Source organism: Chlamydotis macqueenii, chromosome 1 (assembly GCF_036417535.1).
Source record: "Chlamydotis macqueenii isolate bChlMac1 chromosome 1, bChlMac1.mat, whole genome shotgun sequence".
NCBI lineage: Eukaryota > Metazoa > Chordata > Aves > Otidiformes > Otididae > Chlamydotis > Chlamydotis macqueenii.
Window position 1 is genome coordinate 185,404,209 of NC_141556.1, and position 23,346 is coordinate 185,427,554.

Below are 23,346 nucleotides of genomic sequence, written 5' to 3' on the forward strand. Positions count from 1 at the left end.
CACTAAGAATTTGGTCAGACACTTTATTGATAAAGATTCCTGCCTTAAACTTATCACTGCAGTATCTGAGAGCCCAGCAGCACACTACATAATGCTCTGAGAAGAACAAGTCACAGATGTGTTTAAATGTAGAGTGAAAATATTCTTTTTATTAATAATGTGTATATATAGAGAGAGGCTTTGAACTGTTAGAGGAGGCAACATCTAACAAATAGCTCTCTGTTTAGAGAGAAATGAGCTGAGGTTTGTCATGATCCCTATGGATATTACATCACTATAGGAATACTTTTAGAAATGGTTTATATCCTTCATATTTTGAATGGGGTCTTTATGTAGGATACAATGATATTAGAGGCCAGGCTCACCAACAACAGGTACAACCAGCCAGCTTTACCCCATCACAGCCCTAAACCATTTCCATCTTCAAGGGCAGAGCTGATGGCAGCACAATTGCAAGGCAGCATTACCAGGGGAGGTCATGCTGGAGTGCAGAAGAGGCCTGGTTCAAACCACGGCCTTAGTGTTGCTGAGGCACTCCTGAAGCGGAACCGTCAGTGAAGTTGCTCTAGAAGGTCCAGAGAAGTCCTTCGTAAAGCCTGGGGCTCATAAGGCAGCAGCTGGAGAGAAGCTAGCCTGCTGGGACAGGTCCATCACCTCCTTGCTCCAGCTAGCAGTTGTGCTGGGGCGTTAAAAGGGACAGCTGAGCTCCAGGTGATGCTGATGATGGGGGAGCTGGTGGCTGCTGCACAGTGCAAGGGATGTCCGTGCACAGCAAAGGCTGGCTGGGAGAGGCTATGCCCACTCCCTGGTCGATTCTGCTTGTTACAGGCAGGGAAATGGGGTGTGATTTGGGGCAGACATTTGTATAATCCATGAATTTTACAGTCTATGGGCTTTATTAAAGCAAAAATTCTGCCAATATTTAGTGCTTGGACTAAAACCCAGAAGCTCCCAATGTAGTGGTTTTAGTGTATACATTTCTGTCATGCATCTCCAGAAGAACTGATTTTATTATAATTGTAACTAAGGTGGTAGAGGTCTGTGATAAAGTAGGAACAAGCAGCTAGTCTTGGTAGACCATGAGGTGCACTTAAATCAGGTTTCCCCATCACAAATATTTCATTTTTACAAAAACTAAAAAAAGTAGCAACCTTCTATCATATCTGAGCAGTAAGAGTCAAAATAAAGAGGCTTGGTTTCATCTGCAATGAAAGCATGACTTCTATTCCCACCAACAATTACCATAAAACTATAGCAACAGTTTTAAGTGAAAAAAAATTAAGATAATAAAATTACTTAAGATTGTGTAGCAGCTGGAAACAATGAGTCAGGACTGCTTGACTGGGCAATGTTTCACAGGCTGCCATCTGTCTATGACCTACACTTTAAAAGCTGTTGTAGCAAGATGTTTAGAATAGAGATTTTGTCAGGTCAGATGAGAAACTATCGTTAATACTTTATTTGACCTTGCAGTGTTTCCTTTGTTTCTTTTTTATTCCCACTAAGAGCTGTTTTTCTTCTTTCCTTTGTCATTTTATTCCAAAAGCCCAAAGGCTCCATTTAAAAGAAAATGTTTAAAAATACAGGATCAAAACATTCAAATCTGTGTATCTAACAATGGGGCGGGGGGGGGGGAAGCGCAGCAATTTACATACGGTTTTACACATCCATGTGCCTTTCTTTGGGAGTACATACATCCATGTTAAGTCCTTTTACTGCAGTTTAGATGTAGTTACTACATCTGAGGCTCTGGGATGGAGGATTAAAGGTTATTGTACCTCAATTCATCTGCTGCGTCCCTTCTTCTCCCTCCAGTTGTAACGCAAAGCATTCTGAGATTATATTTCGGTTGTACCTGCTTATGGAGGGGAGCCCTAAGTGCCTTGCTTGATGAAAATGTGCATAAAATTCGACTTGAGAAGGTGCTTGGCATACCAACAATTCTAGAAAATTAGCATTCACACTGAGGCTGGTTGTTGACTCTTTAAAAGGCTATGGTGTTCCCGGAGCACTAACGCACAGGGGGCTATGAGAGCAACACGAATTATTTGCCTACCATTTGGATGATCTAGGGCCTGACTCTAAAAGCATGTTAAAGCAGCTGTGAGGGAAGCTGCCCAGGAGGGTGTGTTTCCTTCTTGCTGACAGCTGGGAGGGTCTCCACTGGGTCCGACCAAGTTTTCTGAGATGCTTTGCTCTCATTTTAAATTCTTCCATGCTCTTAAAGCCAGCTGTGAGGAGAGGGCAATGGAGTCATCTGTGGTTTAGGGTTTTAGTTTATTTTTCCAAGCTGGTAGATCTGCCTAGCTGTCTGTGGTTCAACTCTAGACGACATGCAGTCTTAGACTCTGAACCTTCCACAGCATCTGCTATCACCTGATTAGAAGAAGTATTTTAAATACGCTTAGAAACAGGGTAAAATTACTGTGACAGTTTTACTGGAATCATAATAAGGAATGTCTAAATCCCCCTACAATCTACAATTCAAACATTTCATTTGGCATTTATGTACCTTATTTTGCCTCAGAAATTCCATTTGTTCTGTATTCACTTTACTGTAATTGGTTTAATTCTCATTATAAACCAGAAAAAGACTGTTCTCCTATTTTAAAATAAGTTAATGAATATAAAGAAAAAGCTCGAACAAATTAATAAAATGTGTGAATCTTAAAACTACTGGCAAAATTTTATTGTATACAATAGTTGTACTCATGGTTTTTTTCTTTAAATCCAGAACTTTGACTGCAATCTCACTAAAATTAGTTGCTTTACAGATGAGTGATAAATATGTGCATGTATTAAGAGTCCTTACATACATGCATTTTGCTTTTTCTAACAAGTTGTCATCATAAAAATCTGAAAGGAAATGTGCTAATTTGCAGCACTCATCTGCCTTCTAAATGCAGATATGTGATTGCAGACAACAGAGTGGATTTTTAAGATCTGTGAATCACGGCACTGGGGATTTGAATCTCATTGGCTTAAAATCCAGAAAATGCCCAAAGCCTGGAGAATTTCCTACATTAAATGTAACTGTAATGCACAGTGTTAAAAGTAGTATTTTAGTTAGGACTCGGATGAATGTCAGATTGAGAGAGAGTCATTTGTAATTTCTGTCCTGCTCTACATCTGTAGTTATTTATTTTTATGTGTATGTCTACGGTTCTTCCCATGCCGATGTGTCGACTGCCTTCCACTTGTTGAGTACCTGAAGTGTCAGAAACAGCTAGCTGAGTGTCTCTGGAGTGACTGAAGGACCCTGGAGGATCTCTTAATGCTCAGGCTACAAGTGCTCATTCTGGGAGGAAGCAGCATTGACCTCCTCGCCAAGACATCCTTTCTCTGTCACCTGCCATCTACGGCTGAGATAGCCGGATGCTGTTGCTCCTTCCCTTGCTGCATCCTCAGCTTTGACTCACTTCAGCTGTGAAATCAAGTCTAGGAGGGTGGGAGACATCACTGGGCATGGGGCAGCTGCCCCAGTGTTGTCCCAAAGCTGGGATCGTTTGCCCAGTGTGCAGTATGCCGATCTTACACAGAGCAGAGGAAGTTATTCATTTATTTATTTATTTAACGTCTGCACAGGGATGGGGTGCTAGGCCGCAATTCCAAAAGAAACAACATAATTTGTCTTGTGATATGATTAGTAAGAACCTGCCTAACTTTATGCTCATTGGTTAGTAATGACCATTCTGTCTGTCACCAGGCAGCTAAATCAGCCTCGTTTGCTCTGTAAATTGCCGCTCGTGCTCCTTACAGGTGTGGGGGGAGAGTTTTCTAGGTCTTGAATTGAGTCGGCGGTTGTGATCCCCCCCGCCATCTCTACCTTTCCCCCCGTTACTGCAGATCCTTGCTGACTTCACGTTCCTTTGGCAATCACCCAGCTTTCTGCACCTTCCGGGGCAGGACGTTTCTTTTTTGTCTGTCCTTCCGTTCTTCTTGATGGGTATGGTGGCAAGCACGGCACGCATTGTTTACACACAGTACCCTGGCTTGCTCCAACCAGATCCTGTTTCACCCGATACCCATTGTCCTTGCCTAACGGAAAATTCCATAGAACTGTTGTCTCTCACCGGTACCCGCCGGCGGTGAGGCCCGGCCGCCATCACGCCGCTACCTCAGGGCGCCTCGCGCCGCGGGGCGCGCCCTCGCTCCCGTTGCCGGGACGTGCGAAGCAGAGCCGGTTCCTATTGGCTAGCGGGGAGAAAGGAGCGCGTTCATTGGCTGAGACGCTGGCGCGGGCAGCGTCTCCTTCCGGGTTCGGGGACGCGCTCAGCCGGTTTGTGCTTGGGGGGGGGGGGTGGGGGAGACGCGGCCGCCGCTCCTTGCCGGCGGGTGGGGCGGAGGAGCGGCAGCCGGTCCGGAAGTGACGGCGCGGGGCTCGCGGTGACGCAGTTTTCCCGCGTTTTGGGGAGAAGGGAAGGGGAGAGCGGCAGCCGGCGGCCCGACGTTATTGCGCGCCGCCGGCGGGCGCTTGAACGGCGGGGCCCAACGGCCGTCCGCGCGCGCGGGCCGCTATGCCGCCCAAGCCCCACCGCAGGGCGGGCGCCGCCGCCAGGATCCAACGCGCCAGCCCCGACAGCGGCTCCGCGCTTCCACCGCCGCCCCCCGCCGCCCCCCGGTAAGCGCCGCCCGGGCCGGGACCGTACTGCGCGGGGCTGGGGGAGCGGTCGGGCTGCCCCGCGGCTGGAGGTGGCGGGCTCGGGGGTCCGGGTTGTGCCTCTTCCCGGGCTCTTCTGCGGGGTGGGGCGGTGTCAGCGCGGGGAGCCCCGCGGTAGCGCCCTGCTCCGGTACGCAGGCGGTGTGCGGTACCGAGCCGCCGCTGCTGATGTCTTCTCTCCCTAGGCTGGAAATAGGCGAAGCGGACTTCGTGGTGCTCTGTGATGCTCTGAAAGTGTCGGAGAGCGTGAGGGAGAAGGCGTGGAGGACGTACGAGAACTTGTCGGCTGTGGATGGAGCTCTAGTGAGTACCTGCTGCTCGTAACTCAGGCCCCTGCTGTGGTGTCTGCCCTGGGCCCGAGGTGAAATATTAAACTGTAACTTTGCTGGAGCCAAGGCTTAGTGCAGTTAGACTGAAGTTGGATGTTGCTGTGTGCGTATATACCCTGGTTTCTATACATCTTACTTTTCTGTTAATGTTTTCCAATAAAAGTATGGACTCAAGAATTCTTTTAGATTACTAATAAATGATAGCAGAAAACAATACCATGTGATCAGCTAATTCGTCAAACTGCAAGTTATTTCAAATATGGCTGAGTCAGCTTTATACGGGATCTCATCGTGTGTTTCTCTGTATTTCTTCCCTTCGCATCCTTCTTTTTGCGGCTGCAGAAAGGATCTGGAGAAGACTGTTGCAGAGAAAGGGATGTTTGTATGTTAAACTCTCCTTTTTTCTACTTCATGATGTTAACCTGTATGTACTTATCGTTCAGGTATTTCCGTTTGAAGTTAGTCATTGGGCATGTGTAAACAGATTAAAATGTTATGCCCTTTCCTGATTTTTTTTTCCCCCCCTTCTTCTCAGCATATCAGTGCTCTCTCAACAAACTGACTCAGAGAACCGCTCCAATACAATTAAGTCATGACTGAAGCTTTGTTATACAGACCTGAATTATATTTAAAATACTTAGCTAAGGTATTATTTCCACTGTGTGGGCTAGCGTCCATGTATTTGTTGTGACTTCTGCTTACTCTTCTGCAACGTGAACTGACCTGCCACAGCAATGCTGTCGCTAGTAAAACCTTGTTGTCTGTGGTTTTTAAACCACAGTATGAGTATGCCAGCTTTTGATGCATTTGAGTTTTGCAACACAACATGGTAACAGCACAGGAGAGAGACTGTGTGTAGCTCTTTCAGTAACAGGTACAATTTCTGGCCACGGATGTTTGTAGGGGGAACGTTTACGTAAAAGCATAGCCTAGCTTGCCTATGTGCACTGAAACAGGAGTAGTCTGTTCTATTGAGTGAAAAAAACAAGGCAGATTTCAGTATAACTCTGCAAATTTCACTCACTGGTGAAATTTTCTTTTCACTGATTATTACTTAGCAGTGGCCTGGTAAGACACAACACGTTTGCAACTCTTCAGCATCTGAAGATGACCTCCTTTACTTATTCAGAAGAGGACAATGACTAGATTTTAATTATGACATATAGCTAGTATTTATTGACTTGCATTTAAAGCCTATGCAAAGAACCTTTCAATGTATAGGAAAAAGCCTACATTACATTGTGGTTCAATCCAAGGCCTTTTCCTCAAACTTTCTGATGCATTGCCAAGGTGTTGAAATGAGGAAGCTGGCAAGCATGTGCCTTCACGGGGACCTGGCAGGCACTGGAGTTGCTACTTACAGCCGAGACCAGTGCAGGCTTCGTCTGAGTGTGAAGTCAAGCAAATTAACAGCCTGACTAATTGCTGCTTCTCTTTCCAAGTCAAGCTGTTGTCATGGGGAGCAGAGCTTCTCAGAGTGACTCTCTGGTTCAGGCTGCAGGGATTGATGAGGAGGCTGTGTTTAAAAGCCCACTCTTTTCTCCCCTGTGGAAAAGGTAATGTGTTGAAGGGTCTGTCCCAGGGTTTGTCCTGCAAGCACCAGCTGTGTATGTTTTGATCAATGTGGTTTAGTGCTAACCTGTTCAGTTCTGAACTGGAACAGAAGCTGCTGCTTATGCAGTAGCTTTCTGTTCTCAAGCAAAAAGGGAAATAGCAGGACACCACTTGAGACGAATACTTCTAGAACACTTTTCTTTAAGCCTGTAGTTAGTTTGACTTGAGGAAGCTTAAATCATCAGACCACTGATGGAAATAGAGGCAGCATCTCATGATTGTATGTATGCATTTACAGAGCATAAAGACCTGAAACCTTACTTTCCCTGGTACACTGGCCTTGTTTGTTGTGGTTGATCTCAGAATTGTGCCTGCCAAGACTCTGAGGATGTGGAGGGGACTTGTAGTGCTAACTAGGAAGCAATGTGGCCCAGGCATAAGATGCTGTGGTAACTGGCAGAGAATCAGGGTGCAAGTGTAGGCTTGGACCTAGTGTAAACACCTGCTATGTCCTTGCTCAGTGAGTGTTTAGTGACTTAAAGTGAAAACATCTATTAGTACTGCCCTTTTTGGGTAACTCGGAGTACTTGTAGCCATGTTGCAGAGAGACTGCAAATAAGGTATAGGCAGCTTAAAAGTATAAAGCAATTACTTTTGGCACGTGCACACAAAAGATTACTAGGATGTAGTGACCTATCAGCTTAAGTGTGCCTGCACTCCAGTGAGACATCCAAGGAGTCTTTGCTGGCCAGGGAGGCATCAGTTAGGAGGAGAAAAGTTGGTATCTGCTGCTCCATGGAATGAATTATGTGGGCCAATGCCCGCCTAAGCCACTGGCACCACCAAAACTGTCTGACGCGCTGCTGTGTGGAAAGGATGTCACACCTTTCCACACTGATATATTTTCTTTTGAATCTTTGAGCTACTAATGATCCTACTTCTCTCTGAAATTTCACCTTTCTTACCTTGCATAGCTCTGTGCTGTAGCTTTTCTTGCAGTGCTCTCAACTTACCTGTTTTGGCAGCGATGTGAGTCAAGGATATACAGCTGCACCCTGTCACAGTTGAGCCTTGAAGCAGCTGAACCCCTGTGGGAGATGTGGAGGAGGAGGAAGATGACAGGAGAGAGATTACATGATCTTTCTGGAAAAGTGAGGCTGACTTGTAGTTGGAAGACTAGACCTGCAGAGAGAGATTGTTCAAAGCACTACAACTGGCTGTTAAGTATGGTGGTAAAGTTGTCCTTTATGACAGCCAGAGTTTAATTACACTTTTCTACAATCAAATTGTGACTTGAAATCTCTGAGACAAAACCCCGAACACTGGTTCAGGAAACGTGGTTCTGAATCAGTGCTGTTGGTGTGTGGTGTAAAGGAAGATATCTGATGCATGACGAGAAAGATGTTTTATTTTAAAAATCTTTTTATATCTGGTGAACTCCCACCCAAGTTTATTGTAAACACAGAGGTGTATATATAAGCAAGAACTTTTGCATTAGTGTCATACAAAGACTTTTGTTCTTTGTCATTTCTCTTGTTTAGCAAACCAAGCTACCTAAGTAAACAGAATACTTGTTTTAGAGTTGTGGGTTTTACTATCTTAATTTCAAAACTCTTAGAAACCAACAGGGGTTGCCTTAGAAGATTGACTCTGATGCTTGCTTCTGCTGTAGTGTTATTTTTTTGTAACTGTCCTGAAATCTGTATTATGAATCAACAGTGCTTGTAAACTCTAGATGGAGTAAATAGATTTAGTGGAATTACTAATGTACTTTGGTGCGCAGCATGTGATTGTTGGTCTAAGAAAGACTAGGAGAGGTCCTGGAAGCCATACTGATACTGCTAGAAAAATGTTCAGGGTGTTCTGCTGCTGCTTGTTTTGGTAAAGAACAGCAAAATGAGATCTGCAGTAGAGTATTGGGTGGTGTAAGCAGGAAAAAGAAACTTAAGTGAATTGTTGCTCAATATATTGGAAAGAACCAATTTGAAGAACAGATGATATGGTGACTAAATTGGAACCAAATCTGAAGTGGTTTGGGAAATTGATAGAAATTGGAGTCTGCCAGGGGCCAGAGGCATAGGGTCTGGTGTGTTTCAACTTCAGCAGCCCAACTTGCTGTAGTACATAGTGTGTGGGTAGGAGCTTCATTTTTTGTTTGCTATTCATAGCACTGTTTGGGAAATGTGGCCCACTGTTCTCCCACTGCTGCTCAGCTGTTCAGACTCATGAATTACTGAGTCATTTTTATCAAGTATGTCTCTAACCTGCTATTAAAAAATTCTGATAATAAAAGATGTACAGTCTGCATAGTTAGTCCTTCTTAGTTTAATTTTCTTTGCCTGTGAATTTTTCCCCCAAATGCTACACTAATCTGTTTCCATGTTTGATTCAGGCCAGTCACGGTTATTCTATACCCCATGGACATGTGGCTGTATTATTGCCATCTTTTTTTTTTTTTTTAGAAAGTCTTTAGCATGTGAAAATATTTGTCATCTCTTCTTGTTTCTAATCACTCATCTTAGGTTCTGAAATTCTCTCCAATTTGTGACTTATGCTGGTATGCAGATACTGCAGAGCACTTGATTTGCTCAGGAGTTCAACTATGTTCTTAATGAAGAAGACGTAAAAGATGAACTCCAGCTTAAGTGGAGGAATTAAATGAGCTCTTAAATATAGGAAAGTTGCTCTGTATAGACAGAAAAGTTAGTGATCAGCAGGTCAAATCTTCCCAACCGGTAAAACTTCACATTTAAATTAAATCAGTTCATTTTGGTTGTAGTTTCTTGTGAAAAAGACATTGCAGTTGGTAAACCACCTACTGCTCATGTTAAAAGACATGCAGAGGTTTCTTGCTTTTGGCAAAAGCATGAAACACACATGAGCTAATAGTCTTTTCTGTCTCGAGCTTTGTCTCTTATTTATAGAACTGCAGCAAAACTGAACCTGATTCCATGGAATGAGCAGAATTACAGATCTTTCTAGGATCCTCTGTGGTTAAACAAAATACAAAGAGCTGTTGAAAGTCTTAAGGCAAACAAGTCATCACCATGGCCTCTTGCTGGTGATATTTAGTATCTTAGTAGCAGGTGTATTGCATGTGTGTGTTGTGCCCTTACACTTTAAAAGCATAGCTGACTGGCATACAATTTGGTTTTTTTTCTCATATTCCGCCCATTCTGGGGAAAGACTGGTGTCCTCTGCAGTTTAGCTACATGCAAGAAAAGTGTAATGATAAGTTTTCATATCAGAAGAAATATTTTCATCAGTTCAATAATTTCCACTAACTTAGAATCATAGAATGGTTAGGGTTGGAAGGGACCTTCAAAGGTCATCTAGTCCAACCCCCCTGCAAGAAGCAGGGACATCCCCGACTAGATCAGGTTGCTCAGAGCCTCATCCAGCCTGGCCTTGAATGTTTCCAGGGATGGGGCTTCCATCACCTTTCTGGGCAACCTGTTGCAGTGTTCTATAACTCGCATTGGAAATTAGGAAAAAATTTTTTACAATCTAAACCTACTCCCCACTATCACAACAGGCCCTACTAAACAGCCTCTCCCCATCTTTCTTATAGGCCCCCTTGAGGTACTGGAAGACCGCTCTAAGGTCTCCCTGGAGCCTCCTCTTCTCCAGGCTGAACAGCCCCAACTCTCTCAGCCTGTCCTCATAAGAGAGGTGCTCCAGCCCTTTTATCATCTTCGTGGCCCTCCTCTGGATCTTCTCCAACTGGTCCATGTCCTTCTTGTGTTGGGGGCTCCAGAACTGGACACAGTACTCCAGGTGGGGTCTCACCAGGGCAGAGTAGAGGGGGAGAACTTCCATTACTAGTATTGTAATTACTTTTAGCTAGTATTGTATTTGAATATTGTATTTTTGCTGAAAAATGGAGGTGCTAACTGTCTTTATGTGGAACAACCTCTGTGTAGACAGTGGTTACTTTATTTGTTTTCCAATTTTTTTTTTTTCTGGAAAATTTTTCCTACAGGTCTTAATTCTGATCAATTTTTTTATTATGAATGCTTCTTGACCCTTTTTGACTGCTATCTTCCCCATGTAATCGTAAACATATCTGTGAGTGTTTCTTGCAGCATCTAGCAAGTTCTCTGTATTGATTAGAATATGGTGGCTGAGGTTTTAGTAAGCCAACAATCTTCCCCTTAAAAACCTAATGGTTTTGGTGTTTACAGTGTGACATCCAATATCTAATTTAATTCAAGTACCTGTCTCTGCATATTTGTCATCTACATTTCTCTTGACCTTCTTTTACACAACATCATTCGGATTTTCTATTGCTGGATCGCTTTTGTAGGCTATCATCAAAACTGTTATCAGGGTTTGGAGAGTAATAAACATATCTAACAGCAAACTAGAACTGAGACTTCCTGTGACCTTCTCCTCCATGTGACTGATTTAGCACTGGAGAACCTGTTGAGGTAGAGAACAGAAAATATTTCTATTAGTGCCTTTAACACCTTGCAACAATATCTGGCAAGGGTCCCATTTCACAATAGTTCAGTCTGATGTGCATTTTAAGCCTATGACTCCTCCAGCTTGTTTTCACCTGATGAGGCATACTGATGATCAGCTAAAAATAGATTAAATAGTAGTAATAGTAAATCCAGAACGAGAAATGAAGATTTTGAAAGAGTTTGTAAGAGTTTTAGATCTTTTCCTGCTGAGAACTATATTGATTCAACAGAACTGACCTATATTGCACAAAGTTATAGCATTGGTTCCCCAGAATCCTAAATTAAAAAGGAAGAAATCTATGCAGACTACTAGGTGCTAAATAATCCTTTGAGTTAGTGACTGGTAAGCTCTGATTTATGATGAGTTGAAATAAGGTCACTGGGAGTCGTCTTATTGGAACTGACTGACAGCCAAGGACAAACGTTGAACTGTTGTCCTCTGCATTTTCTGTAGTGGTGTTGTATCAACAAAGATCTTGAGTCAGGCTGTGGTCAAGAAGAAAAGCCCTCAGAAACGAATTTCTCGCTGTGAATTTGCCTTGTGTCTATTCCCATGCCCTCAGGTCCATCTGGGATGAATCGTCTGGCTTTGGCTGTAAACAAACCGTTAATTTGTGTCATAGGATTGACTCCCCTGGAGTTATGACACTGGCAAAATAGTTGAACGGAATGATACTGCCATATTTTTGTTCAACAGTCAGGTTTCAGTCATTTGCATAGGAAACAACTTAAAAAAATGTGAGCTTTGTGCAGGAAGGAGTACGAGGAGGAGAATACTCAGGAGTCCTGCCTGACAGGAATAGCTCTCCTCATCTCTTCTTCCTTTCTCCTACCCCATAATGTTTATTTTATGTATTAAAAACGTTAAAATCTTCATGCATGTGTATGGGCAAATAGTCTTATTTTCTGAGGAAACAGTAGTTTGCCTACATCTTTGGGTGTTTTAACTAGCAGTAGCTGGTGGGATAGCCCAGCCTCGTAGTATTACATGTTTTCCTCTCTGTTGTGCAGCTGATGTTACAAGAGGTGGACACACTCAAACACTGCTTACATTTTCTTAGCTACTAGAAAAAGAAAATCATAATTTATTAGTTTATCTTGGATTCTGGTAATATTTTTGTTAGGCCAGCACTCATCCAGCATCTTCTGTGTGGTTGAGGAGAAGGCCAAAGCATCCTGTAATGTGGGGATAATGCCGATACCGGTTTGACTCACTGTAATGGTTTGAATCCAGTGGATCGACATGCTTGTCATCTTGTTTAATGGTAGAAATGAGTTCTTACACTGAACCGTACTGGTTTGATAAGGAGCCTAAAGATTATTCTTGCAAAACCAGACCTCACTTTTACTGAATAAACCATTCAGGCATTCATCCTCCCAGGGCAGAGCTAAGCTGCCTAGAAGAGCTAGGTTTGTTTGGCTAGGCAGCAAACTGGGAACAATTTCACCACTTCCTAGAGCTGAGTCCTCTTGCCCTACGAGATGATATATTTACAGAACAAAGTCATGGTCCAGGTTTGCAGTAGCATGAAGCGAGGGGAACTTATTTATTAAGCAACGTCAACCGACTCCCGTGGCAGCGGTGTCCTTGGTGAGTGAGTAGTCATCCTTCTTGTTGGTAGGTCACTAGCTAGCCTTAACCTTCAAGATTTTTTACAATGCATCACAGATGTATTACTGCAGGAAAACAGACATCCTCATCCTACAGGACATGTTTTGTTTTTATGTGCCTGGTAGCTTGTTGTACCTGTCAGCAAAGGACTGGCTGAGACAGTGGAAACTCATCTCTTAGCAAAGGTTTTCTTCCCTGCAAAACCACATCGAGAGCAATTTTTTTCCCTCATCTTTGGGTTGGTGGTGGTACATGATGGTACATAAAATATCTAAAAGGTGGGAGTTTCCAAGAAACAAGAGACAGTGACTATTTATAGCAGTCTTCCAGTACCTAAAGGGTGCTTATAGGAAGGACAGGGAAAAGCTCTTCAGCAGGGCTTGTTGTGAAAGGACGAGGAATAATGGTTTTAAAATAGGAGGCAGATTCAGACTAGACATCAGGGAAAAAATTTTTAGAGTAAGGGTGGTGAAACACTGGGACAGGTTGCCGAGAGAGGTGATGGATGCCTCATCCCTAGAAACGTTCAAGGCCAAGTTGGACAAGGCTCTGAGCGACTTGTTCTGGTTGGAAATGTTCCTGCTTCTTGCAGGGAGGTCCCTTCTGATCCTAACTATTCTATGATTCTATGATTCCATTTGATATTAATATCTATTCTTATGTATCATCAAATGCATCTCAGTCTTTTAATAGTTCTTTCGAATAATTCTCTGTTGTACAAGGTTTCACAATTCATAGAAATACTCAAATAGGAATGCAGGAAGAAAGCAGTCACTTAAATAATAGACAGTTACCTCGTTGTTGAAGGTGGCTGGTTACTTTAGTGTTCAGCCTTGTTCTATAACTCTTATAAATTGCATAAACCAATGAAACTTTTCATTCTTTGGAGGCGGCCCTAGCCAATCTTCACGGATATCTATGGTGCCAAGAAAGAAGCAGAGAAATTGCAAAAAAAAAATTGAAAAATTGTTAGCAATGTTAGTTAAATTGTTCTTGTTTATGAGCACAGCAAGCTATTCATCATGTTTATGCTGGTAAGTGAGGATATGAGTGGGTGCTGAGGATGCAGAGCCTTTCAGGGTAGTTTTTGAAGACCCTCTAAGGTGGAGGGAGCCAGGTATGGGTGCAACTTCATTCCTTTTGCCTTTTGGGAGTATTTTCTAGAGCGAACTGACCCCTGTGGTTTGCATTGGTGTTGTCTGGAAGGCAGCTAGGTGGAGAGATCAGGGAAGGATAAAAAAATAGGCCAGGGAGAGAGCTGAAGCTAAGCAGTACAGAAGGACTGGGGTTTGGTATTTCAGCTTAGTCGCTCCCAGGGGTCCATTTCACCTCCATCCCATAATGGATATCACATCCAACCTAGAGCAACTGAGAAACGTGCTCAAACTCTGCTGCTTTGCTAAAGGGGCTGTGAACCTGAGTGGCATGGGAGATTTATTTACAAGGACATCCAAAGAGTATTTCATGACTATACAGTTTTAGGAGTTTTGCAGGACTGCACCAATGCCTGTGGTATACCTGCTTGGGGTTTTTCTTCCGTGCTTCTACAGAACATCCCTCTTTAGAGATTTTTCCGTTGAGATGCTGTTTTGGTGGAAGGGTACTGGAGTCATAACTGATGCCCAACTGGCTCCAAGTGACTAGCTTGTGAACCATTAAGAGTGAACTCCATTTGGATGGCACATCTGTCATGGTGGGATTTTCTTTGGTGGAAGATGATGGATTACAGCTTGTACCTTATTTCTAAGCAGCAGAAGACAAACCTTAAGTGTACATGTATGGTAGGAAAATGCCTGAAGGTGCTTGTTACTATCACGCTTTAATAAACAAAGATATGGATTTGTGGTTCAGTTGTGATAAGTGGTTGAGACCTATCTGGAGAATAAAGTTTATGAGTGTTTATTGCCTGTTCTTGTAATAATTTCATATTGCCTTCTTATGGCTTCTCTCTTGATTCCTTAACCTTCAGAGTCTTGTTATGGTCAAATACGGTAACTTCAAAATAAAAAGAATCATGGCTTCTGCTTTGCATAAATGTTCCACGGAACCAAAGCGTCTGTTTTGAAGCTTTACTAAATTGTATGGGTAAAATTGGTCTTGTACTCTAGAATAAGAGTTGAAGTGCTTGGTCTTTCATCTGTAATATAAAACTTGTAACGGTTTTCAGTTGTCACATAATTGGCTATCATAGTTCATGTTTGCTTGAGGGTGTTTTGTTTTACTATTTCTAATCTAGTTTGGACAAATTAATGCTTTCAAACTGTTTTCTCTTTTTCTGAAAGGCTTATAACAAAAAGAAAAAGGAAACCTGGGGAGTCTGTATATTTATTGTAGCAATTGATCTGGATGAAGTGACATTCACTTTCACAGAGCTTCTGAAAAGTATAAGCATAAGGTAAGAGAATTTAAGTGTGAATTTAGATTGCGAGAATTAATAGTCCACATTTTTATAAAGAGAATGTTTTTAAGGCATTGTGAGTCTTCGTGCTTATCAGGCTAGTTGATTTTAAAATGAAGGTTACTTATGGGAATTCTGAATATTTTGGTAAACTAGGCATCTTGCTATCATATTTTAGTTGAGGGAGCAACGATACTTGTTTGTTTCAACTGTGATTGGCTTTGGTTGTATCACACAGCTGATTTTTGTTCTTGCTCAACCAACAGTCTTCATCAATTTAACTTGGTGTAAGTTACACTTCAAATATTTTCCTTTCTTCTGTCAAGATTTTATATAAAAACTTTTTTCCATCATTAGGCTTATGCTAAATCAAGAAGTAGAAAAAAGTGTTACTTTTCAAATAATTTGCCAGTATACTGCTCTTTTTCAAACATTTTAATGCCAGTCTAAATTTGTATGTGCTTTTTGCTATGGGATTGTATTATATATTCACTAAGTTCATAAGACAGAAATTAAGATTATAGGCCAATATCTGCTTTTAAGGTAAATTTAGGTGACAACAGCAATAAGCATACCCTTGTGTAAGATTAATCTGAGGAAAGGATTCCAGTGCCATCTGCCTCATAACTGTGCCGTACGTTGAAAGCACGTGCAGGAGCAGAGCCCTTGGATGCTCTGGGGCAGGAGGCTAAGGCAGAATGCCGGGCACGTTGTGGTGGTAACCCCAGGCTTGGGGTTAAAAATCCTCATGTTGGAAGTAATCAGTTACAATTAGACCTCCGTGCCGCTCCTGTGTTCCCCATCGTCTCTCAGAGCAGGGGTCAGGTCCTATATTTTGACTTAATCTCTTCAGTCTTGACTGTATTGGAACCACATGGATGAAATCTAATTGCATTTGTGCAGCAATATTCAGCATCTTCCACCTGAGTACAGACCAACTTGTGCTGCTAACTGAAAGAGACTTTTTTCCCTTGGGGTTTCAAAGAGTGAGCTATTACTCTGCCAATTTTTATTTTAGCAATACTCAGTTGTTTGTTAGCCCTGGGCTTTTTGTCAGCTATAAGGTCAATCTGGCAGAGATTTCTACCAGTCATCTTGTCCTCTAGAGCCACACAGATATATTGGAAAGATTTTTCATTCCGCGGTAAAAGAATTCCCAAATGGATTCCTGACTGGTTTTGTATTCTGTTTTCTAATCTGACAAAGATCAAAAGGTCTGTCAGAATCCTATATTCTGATAAAGGATCAAAAGTGATATAGTTGAAATAGTTGAATATACTTGATAGCTTCCTCCTCCTTATTTTTTAGTAATCTGCGCATTTTGGTTATCAACATAACAACAAAATGCTTTCTTGATGGCCATAATGTTTCGTGGATGAGTAGGGAAAAATTTGGTCCCCTGTGTAATACTATTTCCAAAGGGTAAGACTGTCATTGTCTCTGGTGGCTGTTAAAAGACTTGGAATTCCACATAATTCAGTGCATTCATCTCAGTTTTCATTCCTAGGTCTCTCTTTAACATCGATGGAGCCAAAGTTCATATTCTTCGAGTAGTAACAACATTTCTGAAGTAGAACTTTTGTCTATAACAGAAGAGTTGAGATGTCTGTGTTGGATATTTGTGGTTTTACTGGCAGAGCAAGGAAGAAAGATGTGTCTAGTTAGAAATTCTGACTTCCAAAGATAATATCTGTGCTTGCCAAGGAAATTCTCTTTCTGTAGTAGAGCCCATATCGCGAGAGGCCTGTGCTATCTAGTTGAACAGTTTTCCTACATCTGGAAAATGTAAAGGTGGCATATGGGGCTCAAGGTAAGCAAGCAGTGTTTTGCAAAGCAAGGTTCTCAGTCACTGCTAGTTGTAGTAAGAATATACTGGACTCTAGTGAAGTAAGGCAGTGGGTTTTGGTGGGGTTTTTAAAGGGCTGTTGCATAATGGTCATTCTCAGTTAGATAATCTGGTATCTTTTTTTCCTTTTTTTTTCAGTGTATGCACATTTTTTCAGTTTCTGAAAGAGGTGGATGTTAACATGGATACTGTAAGCACTAAAGTTGATAGCACTGTATCAAGGCTGAAAAAAAAATATGATGTATTACTTGCACTATACCACAAGTTTGAAAGGTAGTGTACATTTTTCGTTTTGAAATTATGATTTCTTTATGGCTGTCAAAATTTAAGTATTTAGATTTTTCAAACTGCATATTAGGAGAGCCCATTTAAACTCTGTGTGCTGGTATTTACAGAACAGTGAAATGGAACTGTTTGCATGCATTAAACAAACACATCTTACATTTTATTCCATGACTATTACAATGCTTTATTAAACAATCCCCTTGTTGCAGTACAAACAATAGTAAAAGTGAAATGAGGAGTGTTTGCTTGTCCCTTTGTTAAGATTTTTAGAAATATAAGGATTGGTTTACTGTCTAATACCTTTTTATTTAAAGGACTTTCCATTTCTACCTGCCCAGCCCTCCCCAAATCCTGATCTAAGGGTTTCTTTCTAAGGAGTTCTAGACAGAAAAAAAGGCACAAATAAGATAGTCTCTCTTTCCCAGATCTGGAACTGAAGGCTGTTTGTTTCAGTGTCTAGGGACATTGTGGAGCCTGCTCTATTAGTAGTTCTCACTTGTAATCAAGGTAAACCTTCCCAAGTGGTTTAGCTGAACATACGATGAAAATGGAGGACCGTTCTCTTTGTACAGAGTAAATTGAATGTGCTTATGGCAGAGTACTAAGCGCTCTTGTAACTTGAAAATCAGGAAATTCTCAGATGGATACTTTTTTTTGAGTTGCTGTTTCTCCAAGGTGGTAAGTTGCCGCACTCTGCTTTAATGGGAAGATGGAGATGATAAAGGCTTTAGATCCTTTTACTGGCTAATGTGTGCTAGCACAGATGTGTATTGGCAAGATCTGATATACTCTGAGGCAATTTTTAATCAGTCTGTGAAATTCTCTATAGTATATACCAGTAGAAAACTGTTTCATGTTATTGAATTACTGAAACATCGCTCTGTGATGCTCATATTACTTGATCCCATTGCTTCAGAACATTGTGGTATTTTTTACCTACAGGAATTTGAGTCACTGTAGCATTTTGCTTCCCAAACCACAAAAGGCTCTCAAATATCCCTTGAAGACCTTTGAGAGGGGTAGCAGGTCACCCCTTGGTAGTTTATAGAATCAAGGCACAAATGTGATATAAGTTTTATTTGTCTTTTCAAAGTCCAGTCAATCACACTTACCATTGGCTTGGATAATGTATATATCAGCATTTTTGAAAGTTTGTAGTCGCATTAAAGCTATAAATGTCTATGAAAGTTTTAGATAATTTGTTCTTACCCATTGCAAGTCTTTTCTGGGCTGTAAAAGTGTCATTACATATTTACACAGGCATGTTTTGGTTTTTGTTCCTCCTCTAACTCTTCTTCACTTGCTTACTATTTCAAAACTTGAATTGCAGTAACAGTTTTTTAAAACGGAAGTATTTGAAATCTGTGTTTTCCTCATTTTCTTTTTGGATAAACTGAATTTGTCTTGAAGTGACATGTACCTAGGATAATTGGGAAGAAACATTACACCACAAGGTTTGCAGTGACACTGCAGAAGGAGTAAAGGTTTAAAATGCCGTTATTGTGTTCTGCGCAGGTGTAGCACATACTTTGCTGTGTTTTACAAACCACTGAGTAACAATGTACGTACGAATCCTATCTTTCTGGAAGAAAACAATAACAAATTTTATTATACAAAATTAAAATTGTTTTTGCTATGTAAGCTTTGACATAACCATGCAAGCAACAGCGTTATTTCAGCTCTGGAAGGACTTTAGTTGGTCTGTTGTTAATCTGTTGTCCAAGAGTCAGCAACTTTTTACGTTAGAACAGTGTTTTGTGAGCTGGTGTATTTTTTTTACTACATTGAAGTGAAAGATATTACACAGTTTGCTTTCAGAAAAGTGTTTAAAAATAGGTATTTATTTTTATTTTCTAGGACTTGTGGCCTTATTTATCTGGAACAACCTAGTAGTGAGTAAGTTTGACTTTCCTAAATTGTGTATATCAAGATAAGATCTTAAATGTGTCAGCATTTTATTTTTTAACCCAGTAAGATTGACCTAAGTCATAGTATGTTGTGTGTTTAATTTAGATGTAGTGGGGACTTTGAATTTCAGTGAGAGATGATGAAAGCTGCAGAAGTGATATGTATGTATTTGATCACTTCCTCCATGAAGGATCGCCACTCAATGGTGGGTGTCTCGGCATGGTGGAAACGAACATTTGGAGAGTGAGCTTCCTAATCATGGCAACAAATGAACGGATGAAAAGATGCCTTAGCAACTCCCAAATGAGCTTGCGTTCATGCTGTGACTGGAGAATAGGGCATTAGTCAAAGGCACAAGAGAGAAAACAGCTTATAACAGTTAAGTGAATTATCCACATTCACTTTTCTTTTCCAAGGATGATCCAGATATTTCCTGATTCTTGAATGGCTTTACAGAGTCTTAATTTTTTCAAATGTGTAGTCATAATTATGTAGGGAATGGAATGAGGTCCTGCTGACCTGATGACCCAGGTCCTGCACCTGGGTCATGGCAATCCCAGGCACAAATACAGGCTGGGCGGAGAATGGATCAGGAGCAGCCCTGAGGAGAAGGACTTGGGAGTGCTGGTTGATGAGAAGCTCAACATGAGCCAGCAATGCTCCCTTGCAGCTCAGAAAGCCAACCGCATCCTGGGCTGCATCAAGAGGAGAGTGGCCAGCAGGTCGAGGGAGGTGATTCTCCCCCTCTACTCTGCCCTGGTGAGACCCCACCTGGAGTACTGTGTCCAGTTCTGGAGCCCCCAACATAAGAAGGACATGGACCAGCTGGAGAGGGTCCAGAGGAGGGCCACGAAGATGATCAGAGGGCTGGAGCACCTCTCTTATGAGGACAGGCTGAGAGAGTTTGGGCTGTTCAGCCTGGAGAAGAGGAGGCTCCGGGGAGACCTGATAGCGGCCTTCCAGTACCTCAAGGGGGCCTATAAGAAAGATGGGGAGAGGCTGTTCGATAGGGCCTGTTGTGATAGGACGAGGGGTAATGGTTTTAAAATAGAGGGAGGTAGATTTAGATTAGATATTAGGAAAAAAATTTTTACAGTGAGGGTTGTAGAACACTGGCCCAGGTTGCCCAGAGAGGTGGTGGAAGCCCCATCCCTGGAAACGTTCAAGGCCAGGCTGGATGAGGCTCTGAGCAACCTGATCTAGTTGGAGATGTCCCTGCTTCTTGCAGGGGGGTTGGACTAGATGGCCTTTGTAGGTCCATTCCAACTCTAACCATTCTATGATTCTAATAAACTTAACTATATGGGAAATGTTGCATGTTATCTTAAATTTTTCCATAGACTAAAGCATGTTTTCATAAACTATAGTTTAAATTATTACAGAGTTGTTAATGCAAAGAGTTAAAATCTTTGTGTCTTTACAGGATTTCTGCTGAACTCAGTTCTGTATTAGTCCTAAAAAATTACTGGATTACTTTTTTGCTGGCAAAAGGTAAGTTTTGATTAAAAGACAGTTATTTTAATGAATATTGTTGAAGTGAGTTTATGGGTTTGTTTTACATGTTCAGTATGATACTGATGTCCTTATTATAAACGTCCATAGTACACGCCCAGAATATTTTGACTGGCTTTTGTAACTCCTCAGCAGTATTTCTTTCTATACAGTTTGGCTCTTCTTTTAACTTCTATTACTTCCTGTGTATGTATTTTTTTTTTTAAGCCTTATAAGTTTGTTTGTTTTTTTTTACTTTGAAGGCTGGTATTCTGTATTTGAGTCTATTCTGAGGTGCTTTATAATCTACCCGTATTTTAATAATGGATGATTACCTGAAAAAACTGGCAGAATGTTTTAAATAGGCTTACATATATTATAAATATTTTTTAAAAATATAAATAAATACATTAAATCAAATAATAATTATTATAAGATAATAAGCCCCTGAAATGATATATACTACAATTCTTCTTAGACAAGGCTGAAGTTCCAGTTAAAGCTGAGTGATGGGACAATTACAGTAGTCCATGCAGTCCTGTCTCATTGTACTGCTCCTACAGAGAGGAATGAATCATGTATCTTAATTGCTGCTTATGCCAGGTCTGTGTTATCAGCGAAGTGTACACATCTCTGCCATCAAAATCGGTCTTGGATGAGCTGAGCTTCCTGGAGCTTTTTCACTAGAATTCTCTAAGCATAAAGCAAAACCCACAAAGTTTTTCCAGTCTGCCTTTTCATTGAGAATAAGGAATGCTAAAATTTACCAACAAATAGTTGAAATCACAGGAGAGCCTGGGTGATGCTTGCTAATTCTGATGGAAAATAAATATGAAAATCGCATGTGTAAATAGAGCACAAGTAGCGGTCTGTCTGAATCACTATCAGCTTTCCAAATTTTTCATGGAAAAACATCCCATCTTGGAATGGCCCTGTATATCTTTTCTGGCATATGAATCATAATTTGGGAACAGCTGGAATAATGTAGTTTTAAAAGTGCTCTTCATGCTAATATTTGTGTGACTTTTAAATAATTTCCTATAAATTTGACATTTGAGCATACAATGTAGATAGCAAGTTTTGAATTTCTCTTCACTATATACTAGCAACTCCTCCTTTCTGAATACTTAGCAGCTTTCACAAAGCTTGCGTAGCACCACAAAAAAGAAAGTGAAGAGTCGCACAGAAATAAGAGGTACATGCAGGTAAAATGGTCTACACAGTTACTCCACTGTAGTAAAATGAAAAAGAAATCAGGAGAGAGCACTGAGAGGCAGGAATTTTGTGCGCACTGAATTTACTTATATGTATGCTATCTAGGACGCAACAAACCTCTTAGGAACTGTAAGTTTTAAAATTGATAGCCTTTAAAGAACATTAACATCCTGTATGATGCTTTCTAAGAACTCTTATTGTAGTGTTTTATTAAATGAACTTCCAAACATTTTTTTTTTCAAAATTACTTTTAAAATCAAGTTAAACATCTCACAAAGGTTTTCTTTGCCTTTTTAAACATTTGCAGGTAAAGTGTTGCAAGTGGAAGATGACCTGGTGATTTCTTTCCAGTTATTGCTGTGTGTCTTAGATTACTTTATCAAACTGTCACCTCCTGCTATGCTCAAGGAACCATACAGTAAGGATTTTGTTATTGTTCACTGAAGTAGAAAGTAAATTGGTTAAATTTCTATTAGAGTCATGCTAACATTCGTAATTAACATAATCAAACTTCTTAAGCTTATTAAAATGGATTTTTGGATGTTTTAGTTTAGATCATAGTGAACTTGAATTAAATTATCTGAATGTGGCAGTGTGTCATAGTTCAACCCTGACCAGGACCAGACTACGCAGTCTCTCTCTCACTCCCCCCACTCCCCGAGAGAATAGGGAGAGAAAATGTAAGAAAAACAGCTCAAGGTTTGAGATAAGGACAGGGAGAAAATCCTTAAAGTTACTGTCATGGGCAAAACAGACTCGACTTGGGGAAAACTATTCATTTATTTCTAAAATTAGCAGGAGAATGAGACAGGGAACAAGATAACCTCCGCCCACCCCTCCCTCTTCCCGGGCTTAACATTATCTCTACCACCTTCCCAACCCCCCGCCCTGAGCGGCACAGCGGGGAAGAGGGAATGGGGGTTATGGTCAGTTCATCACGTGTTGTTCTATGCCGCTGCTTTGTGGTCGGGGAAAGAACTCCTCACCTTCCTCCTCTGCTCCATTGTGGGGTCCCTCCCACGGTCCACAGTCCTTCATGAAACTGCTCCGGCGTGGGTCATCTCTTCCATGGGGTGCAGTCCCTCCAGAACAGCTGCCCCAGCGGGCCCTCCACGGGCTACAGCCTCCTTCAGGCCTCCACCTGCTCTGGCGTGGGGTCCTCCACGGGCTGCAGGTGGATCTCTGCCCCTCTGTGGGCCTCCATGGGCTGCAGGGGGACAACCTGCTCCACCATGGTCGTCACCACGAGTTGCAGGGGAATCTTGGCCAGGAGCCGCATTACTCCTCCCCCTCCTTCTTCACTGACTTTAGTGTCTGCAGCTGTTCCTCACAAAAAAAATTCTTCACAACAGGCTGGCAGACACCTCTCAGAATCTTTTTACATCTCATTCACTTCTCATCTCCTCTCCACTTCTTGCAGCTGGGCTGGGCCAAGTTGGGCCCAGTCAGCTGCCCGGCGGGAGGCCAGAGGGTGAGGGCTGCAAGGCCCACAAGGCTCGTGCTTCCCCCTCTCTGCGCCGGCTCAGCTGATTCACATCTTCTCCCCCCCCACCCCGTTTTCCCCTTCTTAAATACATTATCA

The 23,346-nt window shown here is 41.8% G+C and overlaps 1 protein-coding gene across 1 annotated transcript in view; it reads left to right on the top strand.

Annotated features, from left to right (window-relative positions):
* The first annotated feature begins 4,395 nt into the window (after positions 1 to 4,395).
* RB1 (RB transcriptional corepressor 1) overlaps positions 4,396 to 23,346 on the top strand; it is an 82,199-nt gene continuing 63,248 nt past the window's right edge. The window contains exons 1-7 of the mRNA XM_086771847.1: positions 4,396 to 4,621; positions 4,846 to 4,963; positions 14,904 to 15,016; positions 17,004 to 17,138; positions 19,008 to 19,046; positions 20,482 to 20,549; positions 22,072 to 22,182. Coding sequence (XP_086627973.1) covers positions 4,518 to 4,621; positions 4,846 to 4,963; positions 14,904 to 15,016; positions 17,004 to 17,138; positions 19,008 to 19,046; positions 20,482 to 20,549; positions 22,072 to 22,182 — 688 coding nt within the window. The 5' untranslated portion in view covers positions 4,396 to 4,517. The remainder of the gene's footprint in view (positions 4,622 to 4,845; positions 4,964 to 14,903; positions 15,017 to 17,003; positions 17,139 to 19,007; positions 19,047 to 20,481; positions 20,550 to 22,071; positions 22,183 to 23,346) is intronic.